The sequence below is a fragment of the Ambystoma mexicanum genome, chromosome 7p (assembly GCF_040938575.1).
Source record: "Ambystoma mexicanum isolate Mex_15411 chromosome 7p, UKY_AmexF1_1, whole genome shotgun sequence".
In the NCBI taxonomy this organism is placed as follows: domain Eukaryota; kingdom Metazoa; phylum Chordata; class Amphibia; order Caudata; family Ambystomatidae; genus Ambystoma; species Ambystoma mexicanum.
In genome coordinates this window covers 241859715-241879270 of record NC_090939.1, presented here as the reverse complement: position 1 = coordinate 241879270, position 19556 = coordinate 241859715, and the positions used below count along the sequence as shown (strand labels likewise).

The 19556-nt window shown below is 42.5% G+C and overlaps 1 protein-coding gene across 5 annotated transcripts in view; it reads left to right on the top strand.

The window, feature by feature from the left end:
• The window catches only part of CLIC6 (chloride intracellular channel 6), a 235892-nt gene extending 216789 nt beyond the window's left edge, over window positions 1-19103 (top strand). For all 5 annotated transcript variants that reach the window (XM_069636142.1, XM_069636146.1, XM_069636144.1 and 2 more), the window contains exons 5-6: window positions 12525-12706; window positions 17539-19103. In XM_069636142.1, coding sequence (XP_069492243.1) covers window positions 12525-12706; window positions 17539-17700 — 344 coding nt within the window. In that variant the 3' untranslated portion in view covers window positions 17701-19103. The remainder of the gene's footprint in view (window positions 1-12524; window positions 12707-17538) is intronic.
• The last annotated feature ends 453 nt before the right edge of the window (window positions 19104-19556 follow it).

The following is a 19556-nucleotide window of genomic DNA, read 5'->3' as shown; positions in this document are numbered from 1 at the left end:
CCGTGAGGTTCAGCCCACGTTCCGATGAACCTTGATTGGCTGTGGCGCCACCTAGGGTGATAATGGTCTGGATCTCATACTTGGCTTTCAGCCAACACTGTTTGCAGGGTTTTTACTTCAGAACTCTGTTGCACCTTAAAACAACTCAGGGTTGCTGCACTCACTGCGCTCTTCCTCCCCTGAGAAGATGGACTATGCTTTTCCTCTCCTTAGAAGACGGAGGAGAGAATAAGAGAAAGATTGCCATTTACAAATACATTTCTTTAGAGTAAATTCTGATTTGGTGGATGGATAGGCATTGCTGGTAGATGCATACAAATAAGGGTTATTTTTAGAGCACACACCTTAACAAAATTGTCTCTAGGCACAACAATGATGAGTGTTATGGGTGTGATTACTACTTGTCACGTTGTTCATGTTATTAACCTCAGTCCAATTGAAGGCTGAGCCAGCTGTGCATTCAAAGCCGTGTCCTGCAGGTAACGGGGTGGGCACTCAAGCAAGTAAGTAGATTTACTGGCTGGACTAATGGACAGGTGGAATCACTTGGAAGCCAGCTTGTAAAGCCACATATTAAATGCTGGTTGAGGGGTGACAACAACAGCTTTCCACGTCATAAAGCTTTAAAAGACAGGCAGTCTTGTAAATGTTTTACAGTTTTGGTGATGCCAGTTTCCATCAATGGGCAATGCTTCTAAACCGGGCAATGCGTGGTACATGCAAGTTTATTTGTGGGCTGGTTAACATTTTATTTGCACTGCTGGGAATTTATAGGGCATAGGCACCATTAACAAGTGGATTGTGGCAGGAGTCCCTCTGCAGTCATAGACTGATCCTCTGTGCTTACGGGTGTTTTCAGAATGGGTCCTGGATATCATCGGACAGCAGCAATGGCAGGGTCTCTGTGTTCAGCCATGTGCCTCCTTCCACTCACCGTGAATACAACCCTGTGTGTTACAGTGCATCACCCTTAGGAACCTTGTGTCTCTGTTGGGCATAGTGATGTATACATGCAATGAAAGAAATGCACCTCAGTCATGTGTCATGGTCTACACGGGGGAATGTTCTGCTTTTCGAGCAATTCAACCTTAACTTTGTCTAAGGTTCCTATGTCTTGTACATTGATGCCAACCCCAAAGATAACATTGGACTTAGTTATCTAGCAGTACTTGTGGGAAGTTCCACAGGGTGCAAAATCACAGTAGGGATGTTGGTCATTTGTGAAGAGTTGCCACTGTTGGAAATATTGCATTCCACCAGCACAAGAACAAATGTTCAAGTGGCTTTGTGTCCATTATGGCTGTCATGAGGCACAGTGAGTACCTTATTTATATTCAACGAACATCATTTACAGCGAGTTCCACTGAAGGTATTTATAATCAACCTTTAGAGCAGGGTGTTAGATTGGCATCACGGAAGGAGACAGACAACAGGTTCAATGTTTAACAAAAGGCTTTTATTAAAGAAAATGTCAGGATGGAGTAAGGCTTAACTTGCCATGTGCTAAGGTAGAAATTACCTACCGAAAGAAGCTAAGGATAGTCTGTGTCCGTAGGTTCAACCGAAGAGACTATATGTGTGGCTGGCCCTCACAACTAAGACAAAACTATGAGTAGGGATGTCAACCATAAACTAAACAGTGTTTCAAAAGTAAAATTCTGAGCTATTTCCAGCTTGGGCTTACTCTTCAGCTTCTTTTCCTCAAATGTCAACAAGTTCATTACAATGTTCAATGTATCTTCTTTTGGACTCGGAAGTAATAAAGTTCCACACTTTTGTAAAGGTCAGGATGCCCTTCCCCAATTTCAATATAGTTCCGGGGCATCGGGGCAGCACGTCTCAGGGTTCCCTTCCCCAAGTTCAATATTAAAAGATGACACAAAAAGAAGTGTCTTGAAGCTTTGTCTTGAAACTGGTTTTAAACAATTCTTTATAACTCAGAATTCCCTTCCCCAAGTCTGGTGTGCCCCAATGGTGGTTTTCCTTTTGACACAACAGCAAACTTCCTTGTTAGGATATAAGGGCTCTCTGGTCTTGGCGCAGTTGTTAGACCACACGGTCCACCCATTACAGGTCACGCAAACACGAACCTTACATTCACTTTCAGTAGTTCATTATTCAACGGGTAGTAGTTCTCTGGTCTAGGCACAGTTGTTGGATCACACGATCCACCCATTACTGGTCACGCAACCAGGAAATTCCAGTTCAATATTCAGCCAGACACGTGGTTTCTCAAATGCAGCTAGCTCTACAACTATAATATGCAAGTGGTTTCACAACCTTGACTCCAACTTTGCATTCAGAGTCCTTCATTCAAACTAGTTTCCTATTTGCTTTGAGTTCATTATTCAATATCTGGCAGGTTTGTTATTTGCCTTCAATTTGATGTTCATTGTTAGCAGTTATGCTGTTTTGTGCAGTTTAGTATTCAAAATGAATAGTCTTTGCCTTTCCTTTCACTTCCGTATTCACTATGTACAGGTTTTGATTATTTCATTCAGTTCGGTATTCAATAAATGCAACTTTGCTTGTTTCATTCAAGTCGGTATTCAATAAATGCAACGTTGCTTCTTTCATTCAATTCGGTATTCAATAAATGCTGCTTTGCTTGTTTCATTCAATTCGGTATAAATAAATGCTACTTTGCTTCTTTCATTCAATTCGGTATTCAATAAATGCAACTTTGATAGTTTCATTTAATTTGGTATTCAATAAATGCTGCTTTTCCTTACTTTCATGGACCGCTACTAGGTTCACGGTCTCTTGGAGCACCCGCTTGGTTCCAGTGTCCCCGACTCTTACCAGGACCCGGCAGCTCATCTTGGCGACTTCTCCCCAAGCGGATAAACCTGTTTGCTGGGTGCTTCATTCAGCACACGCCGGAAACCCTGCGCAACTCTCCCTCCACACCACGGCAGCGCCTGCTGCCCGCCTTCCCTTCTGAGGGTTCTCTGTCCTGCACAGTCCCACCAGCAGGAATACCAGGGTCTTGGTTGGCATCTAAGCGTCTCTGCTACTCGTGCTACCGCACAGGTCCTTCTGTTGTGTCTTCTTCTTCCCGTGCTGCTCTCTTGTGCTTCTGCATTCCACCTCTTATACACCTGTGGTCCTTTAATGGGCTGCAGGTGTATTCCATTATTTAATGCTACCTGCCTCTGATTACAAGGACGTGTCTGACCTTCATGCGCCTTCTTCGTCCCAGTACCAAACTGATGAGAATAAGATAAGCAGTGTCTATTACTCTCAGTTGCTTCTACCTCATCTCAGTACTGTTAGGTACCCCAGGAGGGGAATAAAAGGGAATTAACTTATAAGGACCCGTAAAGGTCAGGGGAGGGTTAGGCTGGTTGTCACGAGGACAAGGGGGTCCCAAGGTACCTCATCCCCAATCTTTCTCCTCCTCTTTCTAACACATCTGAGATGATAATATGCCCTTCTCAAAGACAATGGAACATGGTGAACAATATCCCATAACCACTTCTGGGATAGGTGTTCCCTTCTGAAAGGAGGATGTGGAATACTGCGTCTTACCTAAGGGCAACCCACTTCCAATCCCCAAGGACCCTCCATCTAGGTGGTCATCCCTCACTTGTCCACCCCAGGGAATTATCTAAAAGCGATGGCCTTTCTGTGGCCACCTGCATAGAGGATCCAAGGGGAGTAGATGTGAGAACAGCCTCAGGTTTCTCGGCATAATGGCTTCAACCTGTAATCAGTGTTTGCATATATGCAGTGAAGGGGCTGAACCCCACTCCTCAATACACTAGTTTGTGTTCACCATCCCGTATCTAGTGCCCTGTGTCCACACGATTGTCTGCATTCAATTACACTGAAGGAGCCACTACGTTACTGAATGTAGGCACTTACCACTCAAGTCTGACTTTGCGGGCACCTAATGGTTGCCCATGATTCAATAATATTATTATTTTTATAATCCAAGTTTCATGCATATCTTGCAAATTATAACCATATTTAAGAATTTAGGCGACCCTTTACTTCGGTATAATAGCCACCAAATAACATTTTATCACTTTTTAAATGATAGTTTTAAGTTAATATTTTACTGCTAAGCCCAACATTGAGTTCCTATCCCTCATGTTAAGAGATGGTGGTAAATATCTCCTCATAGAGATTAATCTACTGCTGTTCAGTAATGTCCATGGTATTTCAACATCATTCCCCTTTTGTAACCCCTCAAGTGTTCTTTCCGTCTGCAAAAACTACATATAGATTCTAGAGTTTTTTTAGACTAGATTATGGTTTTGATTTCCTGTATACAATTTCCGCTGGCAGTAAAACATTTACCTTGATGGCAATCGGGTGAATAAAAAATGTTCTGACAGAAATATTCTCCCATTCTGTAATGGGCAGCATCTTCACCAACGCTAATTACCATTTACCAGCATTCCTGTAAGGAGGCCCTCAATGCCATAGAGCTGATGTAGTCAAGGTAACTGCGATTATGAAATGCTTGCCTGACAGCAAAAGTGTGTGTCGCATTTAAGTATCAAATTCCAGTGAGTTGAGGAGCAGCGCATATGGTTAGTATTGAAAGACAGAATGTGAAACCGCCTAAATTCAACATAGACTGTAGACAGTGGAGGAGAAGCAGTCCACTCACTTTTCAGAACTTTATGCTTTCGCTTTGTATTAACTATGATTATATGCTTATGTATGTTGCTGATTCTCTGAACCTTACCTTCAATATTCGTATGGATATTTAATATTTTTTTTTTTATTGTTTTAATCAAGCTTAGATTTTTACAATATTTTCCTGTTACATTTTGTCTCTTAGTTGTCTCTCGGACATCAGTTCAAGTCAACTGCGGTTTGTTGACTGTGTTAGGCTCGAACTCTGTGGAGGATTCCTTGTCTTGTAATAGAACAGTCACGATGTATTCAAGCATTTTGGCTGTTAATATTTGCCAGCTGGTTTTGTCGCCACCAATGAGTCGACACCACCATGTCGGTTCTTCCATCAATTGCTTCTTTGTTGCTACATGCACGAAAAACTTCTGTCTCAAAGCACGCATCGCGTGACAGGTCGTTAACAAGTGCCGAATTGTTTCTTGTGGCGGTGGCTCCGTGTCGTGGCAAAAACGGCAGTTTGCAGTTAGGGAAAGGCCTCTTATGTGTAGGATCTCATTTGTGCGAAAAAGATTCAGACGTGCTCTTAGAATCAGATTCCAAGCCCATTTATTTGGGAAGATCTTTATGTAGTTTTGTAGTTCGTTTAATTTTCTTGTGTTGCCAGGAAGGTGTGCGCCAAGCCTTTGAGCTGAGGCTTGTTCCGTTGTCTTAGCCCAATCTGCTTCCTTCAGTTTTCGTAATATTCTACATGGATTGTGGATCAGTTTGTCTTCATCTGATGCAATAGAGTCCAGGAGACAGATGTTCTCTTTCTGCCAAGTTGATAGCATTTCAGATTTGCCTGAATCTATCTCGCGCTTGATCAGGCTGTAGACCCCGTTGCCGTCGATCATTCTGCATTTTCTGTTGAGCATAAGTGTGTTGCAGGAAACTGTGCATTGCATGGACTGAAGGCTCAGCTCGTGTCTTATCGCTACCCCAGAAGTCGAGGTCGGTAACTTGAGCACCGATCTCCAAAATGTGGCTTCAACCTTGAGCCAGATGTTTTGTGGAATGGTCGGCATGGCTTCTGCTCCATATGTTGTTGCAGGCACAACCTTCATTTTGTAAAAAATAATTGTAGGTTTTAATGAGAATTTCCCAAATTTGCGGTCTATTACCTTTGCTTGAGCTGCTAGCTTTTTGATCTTGTTGAACATGACAGTTTGCATAGTTATTTCTGTCTTGGTGCTGTCAAGCTGCACTCCTAGGTACTTGAAGTCTTGGACAATTTCAATTTTAGCGTCTTCGAGAGACCACTTAAAATTGATGGTTTTTTTCCTTGTGTTCTGTAGAATCATTGTCTTAGTTTTCCCTTTGTTAATTTCTAAAACATTCTTCCTTGCATATTCTTGTAGGCCTTTAAGCTGGCGTTGTAGGCCTACCAGGGTCTGGTCAAATAATGTGAGATCGTCTGCGTATAGGAGCCGTTCTATCGAAGAATTTCCCATTTTCGGCGGAAATGCCCGTGTGCTACTTTTTTGGATCTGGAGATCGCCTATGTAGGCTAAGAATAAGGCTGACGCTAAAGGGCAACCTTGTTTCACTCCACGGGAAGTTGGAATTTCGTCAGATAGCTCTCGCAACTCAGACGCACTCTCATCGAGGTGTTGTGATGCAAGGCTTGTATTGGGGCCAGTATGTCATCCGGGCATTGCCATTCTCTTAGCTTTGTCCAGAGACAATGTCTTTCGATGCGATCGAACGCTTGTGTAAAGTCGATGAATACCACGAATAGTGGCTGACCAGACTGCAGGGCTCTACTTTTCAGTATGCTGAAGATTAGAATGTTACCTGCTGTTCCCGCATTTTTTTTTAAGCCGGATTGTAGGTGGTCGCTACACTTTGCTGTGGCTGCCCAGGCTTGAAATTGTTTTAATAGTAGTGACCCGAAGACTTATGCAGTCTAGTAAGGCTATCGGCCGAAAGTTTGCGGGATCCTTTATGTCTCCTTTTTTCTATATAGGAATTATTGTTGCTGAAGTCCATGATTTTGGTACCGAGCTTGATTCTGCGCAGCGTCGAAAGACTTCACTGATGAAAATGACCCATTCTTCAGCATGTGCTTTAAGTTCAAAGTTGGTGATTCCATCAGGTCCGGGCGCTCGTGAATTTTTAAGTTTCTTGATGATTTCCCGAATGTCGTCTTTGTCTTCTAGATTGATCCACTGTACTTCTTGATGTTGATGTTTCAGGTTATTTTTGAATGTGACTGATTTGAACCCTTCTGCGAAGTGTGTTTCCCATGTGAGTTGTGAAATGTTGTTGGTTATATCGTTCTCCTCTGACTGTTCTGTTGATCTTAGTAGGGACCAAAAGTCTCTTGCGTTGTTTGTTGTTAGCGCTTTTGTTATGTCTTCGGCATGTTGCTGATACAGTTTGCCTCGATGCACTCGTATCCAGGCTCTGTATTCTGATTTTAACACTTTTTGGGCATTCTTCACATGCTCAATTGGCGTGAGTCTAGTTGCATTTTTCATGGCTCTTCTATGCTCACGTCTTCTTATCACTAAATCACTGTTGTAAGTATGTTTTTTGATACCAGCTACGATTTTTGAACTTGTTTTCTTTTGTTGATATGCCACTAACAGCGGTTGGTAATCGACTACATTAGGCTCGGCTGGGTGTGCTGCGTATTTGTATCTTTGCGTAAGATTTTTGATTGCGGCTGTGCTCAGTTTGCGTCTGGTTCCTCTTGTATTAGTTTCGATGTCCATATTTGTGCCCTTGTTTTTTGCACTGTTTATTGTCCAACTGGTTTCCAAGAGGTTGTGGTCACTGGCTGCTGTTCGACGCACATTAAAGGACGTGATAGCACTTAACAGTGATTTGGAGACAAATATGTAGTCAATAGTCTCGCTCGTTTCAGCGTGTTCCCATGTCGGTATGCAATTTTGTTGTGTTAAGGCGAGATCGAGATTATGCAGGTCTCTTGAACGAGTCAGATCAAGCCAAGTTTTGCCTCGCTGTTCTGTGGCTGTTAGATGTTTTTTTTGTTTGTGAGCTCTTCTTGGTGTTACATACGGCATTTAGATCACCGCATATCAGTAGCGCGGACACTGACAGCTTGTAGATAGCTTCATCTATTACTTGTTCACACATGGTGATGAAGTTTTCACCATTGATTGCTGCTGGATTCCAGTATGCATTGATGACAATTATGGTGCTTTCTGGTTCTTCGTGTTATTTTCTTGTTTCCATGTGACACTTACTGCCAGGAGGGACAGGTTTGCAGTTACGATTGGGCCAATGGAGAGTCCGCTTCCGGTACGGCATGCGATCAAAAGCCCAGACATTGGTCGCCCTAAATGTCCCTTGGCTGCTGGGGCCATTTTTATCTCGAAACCCTCTAGGGTTGGTGCACTTGTTAGCCATGTCTCCTGGAGACATATGATGTTGTATTGCCCTAGGTTGACGTCTCCTGGAACTGTTAAGTGTGAATGCCCTCTGGTGTTCCACGAACAGAGTCGCACTTTGCGATGATGATTTTCATGTTGAAGTGTTGCTGGTGGATTGCGCTCTCTGTCAATGGATTGCTATTTATGTCGATGCATGGTAAGAGCTTTTGGTAGCCAGGCCCAAATTCCTTGTTTGTTGTCGGCCTGTGTGGGCGTGACTTGAGGTGTATAACTGTTGTGTGTGGTTTGTGAGAAGGTTCTTTTTGCTTTGTGGGATTTTTCCTGTGCCTGGCGATCTCTATCTGAGATGTCGTCATTTGCGTAATTTGATTTCCTTGAGGTTTCTGGGTTGTCTCTTACTTGTGTGCTCTTTCTTTGATCTTCTTTGTTGCGAGATTGGTTTGAGAGATTTCACTTATTTTGTGGTAAGTAATGTTTGTTTTGTCTTTGTTCACAATAGTTCTGATTGTCTCGATCGTACGTTTTTGTCTGTGCAGTGTAACTGACGTTTTTCTTGTGTTTTTCATCCACTTTGTTCCTTTGTTTTTCTTCTTCTGTGATCATATCTACATAGAAGCCGAGATTGTGGATGTCAGATTTGCTTTTATCTATCTGCTTGTAAACGGTATAAGACCTTATGTACAAGCGAGGTGCTGCTTTACTCCTTTCATGCCATGGTTCAACTATGAGTAAATCATCTGATTTTATGTCTTTGAGATTTGGTACCTGGTGCAGTATTGCCATGACTGTTCTTCTATTCAGCGTGAGCTCATCTTTGTTGGTAGATCGTTGCACCATTTGCACGGTCCATTTTGATTCGAGGGATTCTTTATGGCGACTTGTGTTGGTATCTGTTCTTGATCTGTAGCTGACTTTTTTCCTATTCAAATCAGTTTTGTCTCTCGGCTTTGTTTGAACGTTGTAATCGTCTTTTAGTGCGTTTTCGTGTCGCCTGTTATTTGTTTTAATCGGCGAACCTTCTCTTTCAGAAGCGAAACGTGTTGCTTGTGAGTCTTTTGCTAATTTTGCAGTCAATGTTTTGGTTCTCTTATGATCAGTTGGTTTGTTTTTGTCGATTTGTGGGGATCTACGTGATAATTTCTCTTCACTAGATTTATCACGGAAAGAGACTTCCACTCTCTTGGGTTTTGTTTGGCCGAAAACCTGAGCTAAACGGTTACGCCTTTCTTCCATAGTTTCGAAGTCTCGTTCCACGTGTTTCGTCATTTCTTTTCCTTGAGATGTTGATGGCATTTCGCTGTCAGATACTGATATAGTCTTGTTGTTCTTTGTATTGGGAGCGTACACTGTGTGTGGCTCGTCGCCTTCATCTGAGTAAACACTGATGTTCATTAGATTGTCATCTTTTAGGAATTCCGCTGCAGATTTCGGTGATTCAGCTTTCGATTGAGTCGTGTTGGCGTGAGTAGAATGACTGTGAGTGGCTTGCAGCACTATGCTACGATCACCAGTACTTGCCAGGCGATCTTGTGCCTGCTTGATGTTTTGCTTTGATGGTTTAGCTGGTTTCTCATTTGGCAGGGGAATCTTGCCTGACGGCATTTTCTTGCACCTTGCCTGTGCTTTGTCAAAGATTAGATAGGCCGTTTCTGTAGTTCCACTGATGGTGTTAGGATTGGTATTTTTTTTTTTATCTAGAACTAGGAACACCTCAGGTGTATTCCCGTTGTCCGTTATCATGTTAGTAGATTCACTTTCAGCACCTGATTTATCAGCGTGTTGTATTAGACTACTTTTTGTTTCAATGTTTTCCGTTGAGTCAGTTGCAGGTGTTGTTTGGGCACCTGCCTCTTTGGTTCCTGCAGTATCGTTCCGTTTGTTGGCTGGATGTCTTTTTTTTCTATTTTTGATGTTATTTTTTCTACTAACTGGTTCGCCAGTTTGTCTATTTTATTTTCATAGCTGTTGTTCTCTTCTTTAGCTGCGATGAAGGCCTCCAGATAAATGACTTTCGTCAAGATCATGGCGATCGTTGCCTGTTGATCCTTTGTGGTCTCATTGAGCGTTTCATATAATTTGCAGAATGGATTTAAAGCTATTCAGATGGTCGACATGATGCTCAATAGGTCAGCTTTCTTTGATGGTGTTTCAGGCATCGGAGGGCCTGGTTGCGTGGCATTGACCTTGCCTGCAATGAGCGAATGTTCGCTGAATCTGCGCCTTGGCGTTTGGCACCCATTGCTAAGACTGAGTGGTTTGTTTGCAGCGCTGTGTCTGGCACATTCTATGAAGGATCTCCTCTTCTCAACGCTTTTGTCTTGTTCTTTTTCATCTCCCTCATTCAGATTGTTGTCCAGTGTTTTGTCGACAAAGGGGGCAGTGTTTACAGTCGTCTCTCCTTCGCATGGTTGAGATGGGTGTGTCAAGCCTCTGTGCGTGTCTTCATTGGCATTGGCTTCCTCGTTGTAATACTTGTCGTGTTGCTGCACGGGACTCACAGGCTGAGGAGGATTGGTGTCTTTGTTTTCTGACGTTGGTCGGATCTTCTCTATGACTGGGTCCAAGTCGATGGTGTCTTCTGATTGATCTGGCCACCCTTGAAAGCGGTTTTCCTTGCAGCGGTGTGTATCCGCAGGCCCTTTTCTCACCGTTGCTGCCTGGGACTGTTGTTGCGGCGAGCCCATGTGAGAAGCTTCGCTGGATTTGTTGGCGTCTGTGCACAACAAGTGGGATCCTGGCTGATTTTCCCCCAAGGCTCCACTCGGTAACTCCAAGGGAGATTTAAGTTGTGATGTTATTTGCAATGGCTTCACAATTTTCTCATCATCGAGTTTTCCATTTTTGAAGCATGGGAAGTTTTCTTTGACGGCGGCCAACATTTCCGCGTCAGAAAGTTCTTTGTAATCTTTGTTTTTTGTTGTCAATTTTGCTTTAAAAAAATCTGTTAGTATTTGCATTGTGGTTTTTTTTTTGTCGTTCCAAGTCTGGGTATATTATTGTCTTTATTTTTCTTTTTTCTGTCTGATGTTTGATATTTTAAGCCATTGATTTTTTTCTGGCTAGCTCCATTTCTTTTTTTGTTCGTTCTTGCACTTTCTAAGTGCCCACTATGCTCTCTGGCTCTCTTTTTGATGTTGGGCATCTGAGAGTCTTTCTTGAGAGGTGTCTCGGTGGTGATTGAGTCAGATGCTGTCATGTTGTTTGTTTCAGGCGGGCCTTCGGCCGGCGTATGAACCTGTACGGCCGTGCTCTGCACGGAGGATGACTCCGCCCCTTTTCTCGCCGAGGCCGCTACTGCATTGGGAGCCGCCTCGTCTGACGCCATGTCTGAGCTCTCGAGTGCGCTGCTCTCCGTCTTCTCGGCCCCAGTGACGAGTCTCTCCCTCGAACTTGACGACCGGCTTGCTTGATGCCGCTCGCAGCCCGGTTCTATGTCAACAGCACCGCCACGCTCCGCCCTCCCTCCGGAAGGCAACATCGGGGCAGAAACCAGGACAGAAACCGGACCAACGGGCTGAGGCGGCGGAAGCCTTGCATTAGGCTCCCGACTCCGAGGCGACGCGTCCACGCCACCCGCATCCAGCTCCTCCTGGGATCCGAAGCCTCCAGGTGAGCTGTGTGCATGTATGGAAGGGCGGGTATTGATGTTTTGTTGTTCACAAAGCGGCAGTGGTTTTTTCATACTGCTCAGCTGATTGCTATGTCGCCCAATTTTGGTGGTGACCTGGGGGGCGTGCTTAGGGTTTGATGTAAGTATGCTGTTTCCATACTGTGGTAGGCAGAGGGTTTTGCCTCCCTCAAGTTTGGGTCGAGAGCTCCAGAGACAACGCCCGTCCTCTTCCTCACACTCGTGATTTTCTTGTGAAGTTCTCAATAACTTGGACGTCATTTCTTTTGTGGCGAGGGAAAGCAGGTGGTTTACTGCGGGACTGAGTGCTGTTATGACGCTGTTGTGACTCGAATCACCCACTTTCAGACGTCCCTTTCCCCCTCACCACTTACCGTGGGTGCTTATCAATGCTTGTCGGTCGATGGCCGGACCATACCGTTGACTCATGTCAGTTGTTCGAAGTGGGGTATCTCAATCCTCCGTCACCCGACGGACCACGACAGACCACTTTTCGCCCACTTCTCCGCGCGCGCTCCGCGCTGCAAATAATTTCAAATAGTCTCTGTAGGACTCTCTAGACCAGAGTCTCCGCCTCCTTTCAGGAATAGAAGTGGTAAACAGACTGCCACGACCACGACAGACCACTTTTTGCCCACTTCTCCGCGCACGCTCCGCGCGCGCCCGCGCGCGCTCCGCGCTGCAAATAATTTCAAACAGTCTCTGTAGGACTCTCTAGACCAGAGTCTCCGTCTCCTCTCAGGAATAGAAGTGGTAAACAGACACTTACATATGCTTACGTATGTTGCTGATTCTCTGAACCTTACCTTCAATATTCGTATGGATATTTAATATTTGCAAACCTTCTAAGAAATTCTATAACAACTGATTGTGATTTTTTTCAATTTCTTTCACTTTTCTAATCTTAGATCTGGAAAAGGCGTTACTCAAGACTCTAAAGAAACTGGACAATTATTTAAATACCCCATTGCCTGATGAGATTGATGCCTATAGCACTGAAGACATCACTAGTTCTAGTAGGAAATTCCTGGATGGCAATGAGCTCACGTTAGCAGACTGCAACCTTTTACCAAAGCTCCACATCATTAAGGTTTGACTTGTCTATATTTTCATTGTTTCATCTACCTCACTTATTTTCTCATGTCATGTTATGTCATTGGCAATGCTCCATTTGCATGATCTCAATGCTGCCTTAAACTCCATCTTCAGTGTACAAGCATTACGTTTTAGACGCAGCTCTTATGTCTCAAATGCCATAGACGTTGAGGTTTGTGTTACACTATGGACTGTTTGTACTGGATACAAAATATGAAGTATGCAAACCTTTTAAGCAAACATGGGTCATGTACATGCATGCTTGCTTCCAAGGGGGAGAAACGCTCATGGGATGCTTTTGGCTGTACACCGAGCCTAGAAGTATTCATAAATTCTTTAACCTGGTGTTGCCTTTCAACGACACATTTGATTCTCCGTTCTTCGAATGCTATGCTCAAATTAGGCCAGTGCCCTAGAACGCCATCTAGTAGTAAACTATACTTGAGATTCTGCCCAACCCATTTATGTTTGCTTTTATGTGCCACTGTAAATCATCTTTGAATTTTGTTATTTAATTTATTCTCCCCGTCCAGCCCAAGCCCTTGTGAGGGAAATGTAGTCATCCACATCATACCTATATTCAGGAGTCACTTTGATGATTCTGTTGTTATTCTTTGTGTCATGTCTCTGAACCTACTCTTAGTAGGAGTTGAGGGCAAGGGTATACTAAAGACCCACTGACACATTTTGCTGATTGACAGACCCTCAGCCACCTGAAGATATTCCTGAATTGCTCAGTTTGGGCCATCAATTACTTTATGTTTGGGATTATTAGCATTTCACTGGCTGGTCAGTTAGTTAGCAGGAGATTGAAAATAGTAGAGTTAATGTGCCAAATCGGATTCCCATTGAGCCAGATGTTGCCCATCCACAAATGGACGGCTTCCGGGGCTCCGCTTGACTTGGAGTTTTGTCAGCTTCGTCAAGCTCATGTGTTGCCAAAAAGGAAAGAGATGCACCAGTAAATTCAAAGCAATTCTAAAAAAAGATAGGATAAATAATGTAATGGTGAGACAAATTAAATGAGCACCAAGCCCAATCTGCATTATGACTTAATGATTAAGGTTTTCAACGGTTTCATCACAGATATGTTTGGGACATGTAAAGCACTGTGGTCTTTCATATGATCCCAAAATGCACTTTGTTTTTATGCAAAGCAGCCTGAAACACTTGTTGCTGCCATTTGTCCCCTTCCTCATGTGGAAGGGACTGTGCATTCTTGAATGATAATGTGCTTTGCTCAGCAAGACAGGTGTAATGTTCTTATTATCCTTTCATTCACAATCAACATTGTAATACAGTTTACTTTATAAGTACAGTTAATTAATTCACTTTTTATTTGTGTGTTTGCAGAGAATACCCTCATAATATTGTCTCTCAAATGTCCTTCCTTCTTAGAAAGGGTGTACTTATATTAAAACCAACAGTCTCTTCTCCTGTGAGCACGAGGCAATGTTTACAGTATGCACTGTGAGGGTCTGGGACTAAGAGACGGACACAAGGGTGGTATATTGGTTGATACAAACATTTATTCAAGACAAAATAAGAATGTCCTAACTAGCCCTACCTCTATGAGGGGGTTCCCTGCCTCAACAAAACTAACTAAGAATAATGTCAGTTTCGTCAGGTTGTTCAAATTATAGCCCACATCCTGTGTCCACAATCTATCCTATCCCCCACATGCTAAAGAAAAAGTGAAAGGCTAAATGGCCATTTGACTGCTGACCTGCAGCCCGATCTTATACACAAGCCGTCCTAATGAGAGTTCAATAAGGGTGCCAAAAACGTAAATGTAAGTTTCACAAGGCTTGGGGTTGATTCCCCTTCCCCCACAGCCTTTCTTGTATTCTACCAGCGTGATTCTTGATGGGAAGACCTGCTCCCCAGGGCTGTCGGAGTGAGGTTCAAAACCAGTGTAGGCAAGCAAACAAAAGTTACATGAGATTTGGAGTTTGGACTCCCTTTCCCCTGGGTCTTTCCAGTATTTGTTCAAGGTTTATCTTTCATATGCAGACCTGCCTCTTAAGGCTGCAATAAAGTCACAACAGATTAAACTTATTCTTCTGACTTGTTTTGGGTCTGCAACCTTATTCACAATACCCCCCTCTTTGGCCCACTTGCTTGCCAAGTAGGGTACACCAGGTTCTTCACCTCCAACCTTGGTCTATTCTCCCGCCGAGGTCTCCAGGTGTCACTGGTCCACACAAAGTGTGTATCCTTCTCAAGTATTGTTTGGGGTTCACTTCCCCAACCTGGATTCTCAATGTCTTCCACATGTTCCATTTAGTGTTTCTTTGTTCCAATCCCTCTCTATTCCACTGCCCTTGTTTACTCCTGTGCCAGGGTACGTAACTGTTACTGGTCTCTGTGTGCAGAGAGATGCAGGGAGAGAGAGCACTAGATCAACATCTGACATGCCAGGTACAGCTTGTATATCTAAATACTCCTCAGGCATTTTTGCTCTCTGTACATTTTAATAGTGTCCTATGTATACTGTGAATGGAAATTTGTGCAATACATGTGGATGCTCCATATTGTCCATCTTCTTCTCTGTATGTGTTAATCATGCAGTGTTTTCGTCTCTTGCTGTTCCATCACCTCTCTACTGGTTAATATATCTGCCACTGTTCCTTTTCTACTAATGTAAGCTCCCCAGTAAATTGGAATGCCCAGATGTCCATATCTACTCTTGTGAAGGCTCTACTGGCTATCTAAATAAATGCAAATGCAAATTCATCTTCACACACTGAAACCAATAACAAGTCGACCCCATATAAACAAAAATCCAACCTGACCCAGATGTCCAAATAGTGTCCAAACATCCACCATCCATGTGTCGATGAAATACTGGAGTGAGCCGTAGCAGTAGAGTCCAGAATCGTCTACTTCATACCTGGCCGTCAAGGTTTTCTCTTGGGTGCACCATCGAAACAGTGGGTGATGACTTTGGAGTTTTAGGATACCACTCATTAATATTCATGAGATATATTTGCATACATTTAGAATGTGTGTATGTAAATTTAGTTTAGGACTATTAATGAGGCATATCCTGAAAATCTGACAAGTTTGCAGCCCTTGAGGCCTGGAGATCGACACCTATCAGTGTGATTTGATGTTGTCGACAACCAGGTTCTCTGTATGCTCAGGATTCACTTTCCCGGTTGATATAATCCCCATGTCTTCATCTTCAAGGGTTCTACTCCCCCAAAGTCTTTGGATATTGGTCATCAAAGTGTCTCCTCAATGTGCCCTCTTATGCCAAGTTTAGGAATGGGCCTTCCAATTGCCAATCAGATACCCACCTTTCCCCTTTTTTGTATTTTGCTCTAGGTTACATTGTGTTGGCTACTCAGCATTGTTTTAATTATTTGTTTAACTTATCAGTGTTAATTAAGGCGCCAACCACAAAGTGGCTTTTTGCAGGGAGGGCGGATCCAACTACGTTTTCATAGGCCTCCTTATGAGTTATCTCTTCATTGTAAAAAAAGGTGGTATATCAAATAACATCTGTTTTTACTGACCATCTGAATATATCCTATGCAGTATTTACCTTATTTCGCAGTGTGGGTAATTGGGCATGCAGCAAATACAACATGTTTACCAGGACCATGGAAACCTGCATAGGATTTGTTCACACTTTTATCACATAAAAAGGTGTAAGAACACATTGGAACCCTAACCCGGCATATTAAAAACGTCTGTCTCATAATCGAATTGATACACTAGCTAGCTTAAACGTAAACAAAACTTTAAAAAATCCTAACCAAGCAAATGCATCACATTGGAAAGTTGAGCTTGACCACAATTATTTTGTTAAAGGACCCATATTGCAGTTTTGAAAAGTTGAGCGCTATATTCATGTAAGTGCTGGTCTCAGACCCTCTGCATCACTGCTCAGCTGTTTGCTGGAGAAAAGTAGCAGAACTCTCCAGTGCCTTTCTGCATAGTTACCCTCCCACCCAGTCCCCAAGCCAGAATCCACTCTATAATCTCATTACTACTACTGTTTCGGCATGTTGGAAATTCTGTAGGAAAGTAAAATCACACTTCTAGACACAATATGCAAAAGACAAATGCTATTGTCTTAGATATTTAAAAAGCACAATATCCCTTTGGCAATTAACTGATTACCACTGTCATTTTTTTTAAAGATCATTTGCAGGAGTATAAGATTCCAAGTCCCCCATTGTCAAGGCATTAGCAAAAACAAGCAACGTTTTCAATATTGGGTACTTTTACCACCCACCATACTATGGTTTATAGGGTATTTGCTGAATGCATTATTCCATGGGAAACACCACATATATTTTGCTCTTATGTTTTACCTACAACCAAGATGAAAAAGTAGAAAACAAAGTCAGAAGCCACCTGAAGTTTTTGAAGATTTTTAAAGATTTCTTTCATGTAGTGGAGGGAAGCGCAGCAGCTTCCCTTCTCTGCAGGCAAAAAGCTCTGCATGAGAAACCAAAAGGGGCTGAAAGAGTGGGCATCACTGATGGCCCACCATATGCCCCCCATTGCAATGTAACCCAGAGAAAGAGTATGCGTTATGGCATTTCTTACAGTAGCAGTATGATCTGCTACTGTACATAATCCATTTCTAAAGGTCTTCCAAAGAGAATTCATGCATATTTTAAGAAAATATCTGTATCTGCTACCGCCATGAATGATCTAAACCCAAAATAATGTAGAGTTAATTGAATCTCACATGTACTAACATGTTTCCTTTACTGCCATTGAGTACCTTCAAATGTTTCCTAGTTATTTTTGTTCTTTTACAGCTGCACCATTTCTTTCCTGTAACAGTATTTATTTGTCTGCTTTTAGGTGGTGGCAAAGAAATATAGGAATTTTCAAATCCCACCAGATTTGACGGGAGTCTGGAGATACCTGAGCAGCGCTTACGTCAGAGATGAGTTTGTGAACACCTGCCCCGCAGAACGCGAGATTGAGTGTGCATATTTAGATGTTGCTAAGAGAATGAAGTGATTTGTTTATTTGATATATTGGATATCGTCCTAAAATCTAACATGAGCAAAGTGAAATACTGACTATACTCTCCTCTGCCTCTTATCCGATTCTCTCTACAGTATTGCATTTCCTAAGTACAGAATAGGATACAGGTGCGGAAATAATTGAAAACCTTTGCGTATTAACAGATTTTGTAATTTGCTACAGATCTTCTGGATTACCTATTTTTTTACCTCTTTTTGGGGTGTTTGTACCGTGTTTCTTTTTATTTTAGACTATCTGGCGATGTTGGTCTTAATTGAGTCTAAAGGAAAGGATGAAGTGGTTTATCACCCCAAATAAATATTTTTGAAATATACCACAGAACACAAAGCTGCCAGAAGGTGATATAGGATTTAAAAAAGACACACTAGGATATAGGATGAGGAATAGATTTCCAATCAAAATACCTATTCATAAGATCTTGTGGGTCTTGCATATTATGTGTCCCCAAAAATTTGGATATTCAGTTTTCAGTAATCACTTAAGTAAAGGGGCATGCCCTCACCCACTTTTTGATCTTTGCTGTATTTCTCTACAGCATATTACTTAATCAGTGGCGTTATAGCTCCCGCATAGCACTGATAGAAAATGCATAGATCCTTGTTGGACCTGAGCTGCGTGCAATGTGAAATGTGCTATCTAAGCTGCAGATATTGTGAGCTTAGTTATACGCCTTTACCTGCCTGGGTGATAACGGTACTTTCTGTGCTGCCAAATCTGCTGCTGCTAAGCATCACTCTGCCTCAAGGTTACCAGACCCATCCTATGTAATGCTATGTCATTATATACTTTCTGGATTACTTAATAAGTTGTGATTTGCATACAGAGACATAGGCTGTGACAGGCATACAAACCTGAACAATTGCTCTGATGGTTGATAAGCATTTATTGCCAACCACTGTTTAGTTTGGTGTTGTGAATTTATAAACATATTTCTTTCCCAACAAAGAGCCTAGATGGACAACAGAAATCTTAATTCAGATTTCTGTGCAATACTTACTTCACTTTGTACTTCATATAATCTGTATTTCTTTGCAGATTTTCCAAAACATTTTCATGCCAGTGTTACTTATAAGAAAGAGGGTTATTATTTTAAATACGAAGAGGCTGCAGCGTTTGGACAGCAGCCAGCCCGCTAGCTGCACTAAAGTTCTTTCCCTGCCCCAGTTTACTTTCAACAGGCATATTTCTGACGCTGGAATTTGAATCTATGCATTCCATCTTTTTTAAATTGTACCTTTAAATATATAGTTAAATACCCAAGGAGTCATTGTGCAAATTGTACAATCTATTGCTGTATTTACAAGTAAATATACAATCATTATGCTCTGTTCACTTGCCTTATACTTTTAAATAAAAGTTCTTATATTTAAACCTCACTGTCTCGTTTTATTTTTACCCTTTCTGAAAAGGTTCAAACAAAAGGTGTCAAAAGGGGCCCCCGAGTTGCAGCAATGATATTGTTTTATGGAGCTAACTGAACCATTTTGCTTTTGCTGACATAGTCCCATCTTACAGTCTCTACAGGAGACTGTGCCATCTCTACCTGCAGTGAGATGAAAGGTGCACGTACCACCCACTATTACTTGTGCTGCCTGTTGCACTTTACATGGCAGTTTTCATTTGTAGCCATTCTGGAAGCACTGACTTGTGCTTCAGCCTGCCCTTTCCCCTGTAATTAGTTCATGATGTAGAGACGTTGGCTTCCACAAGTGTAAAACCTCCTTTAGCCCTCTGTTGGGGGGGAGGGGGTCTAACCTCAACCTGACTATAAAAGCAACTCTGTTTTTGTAGGAATTGATTTCAGCTATTGTGGTGTCAGCTCATGCTTG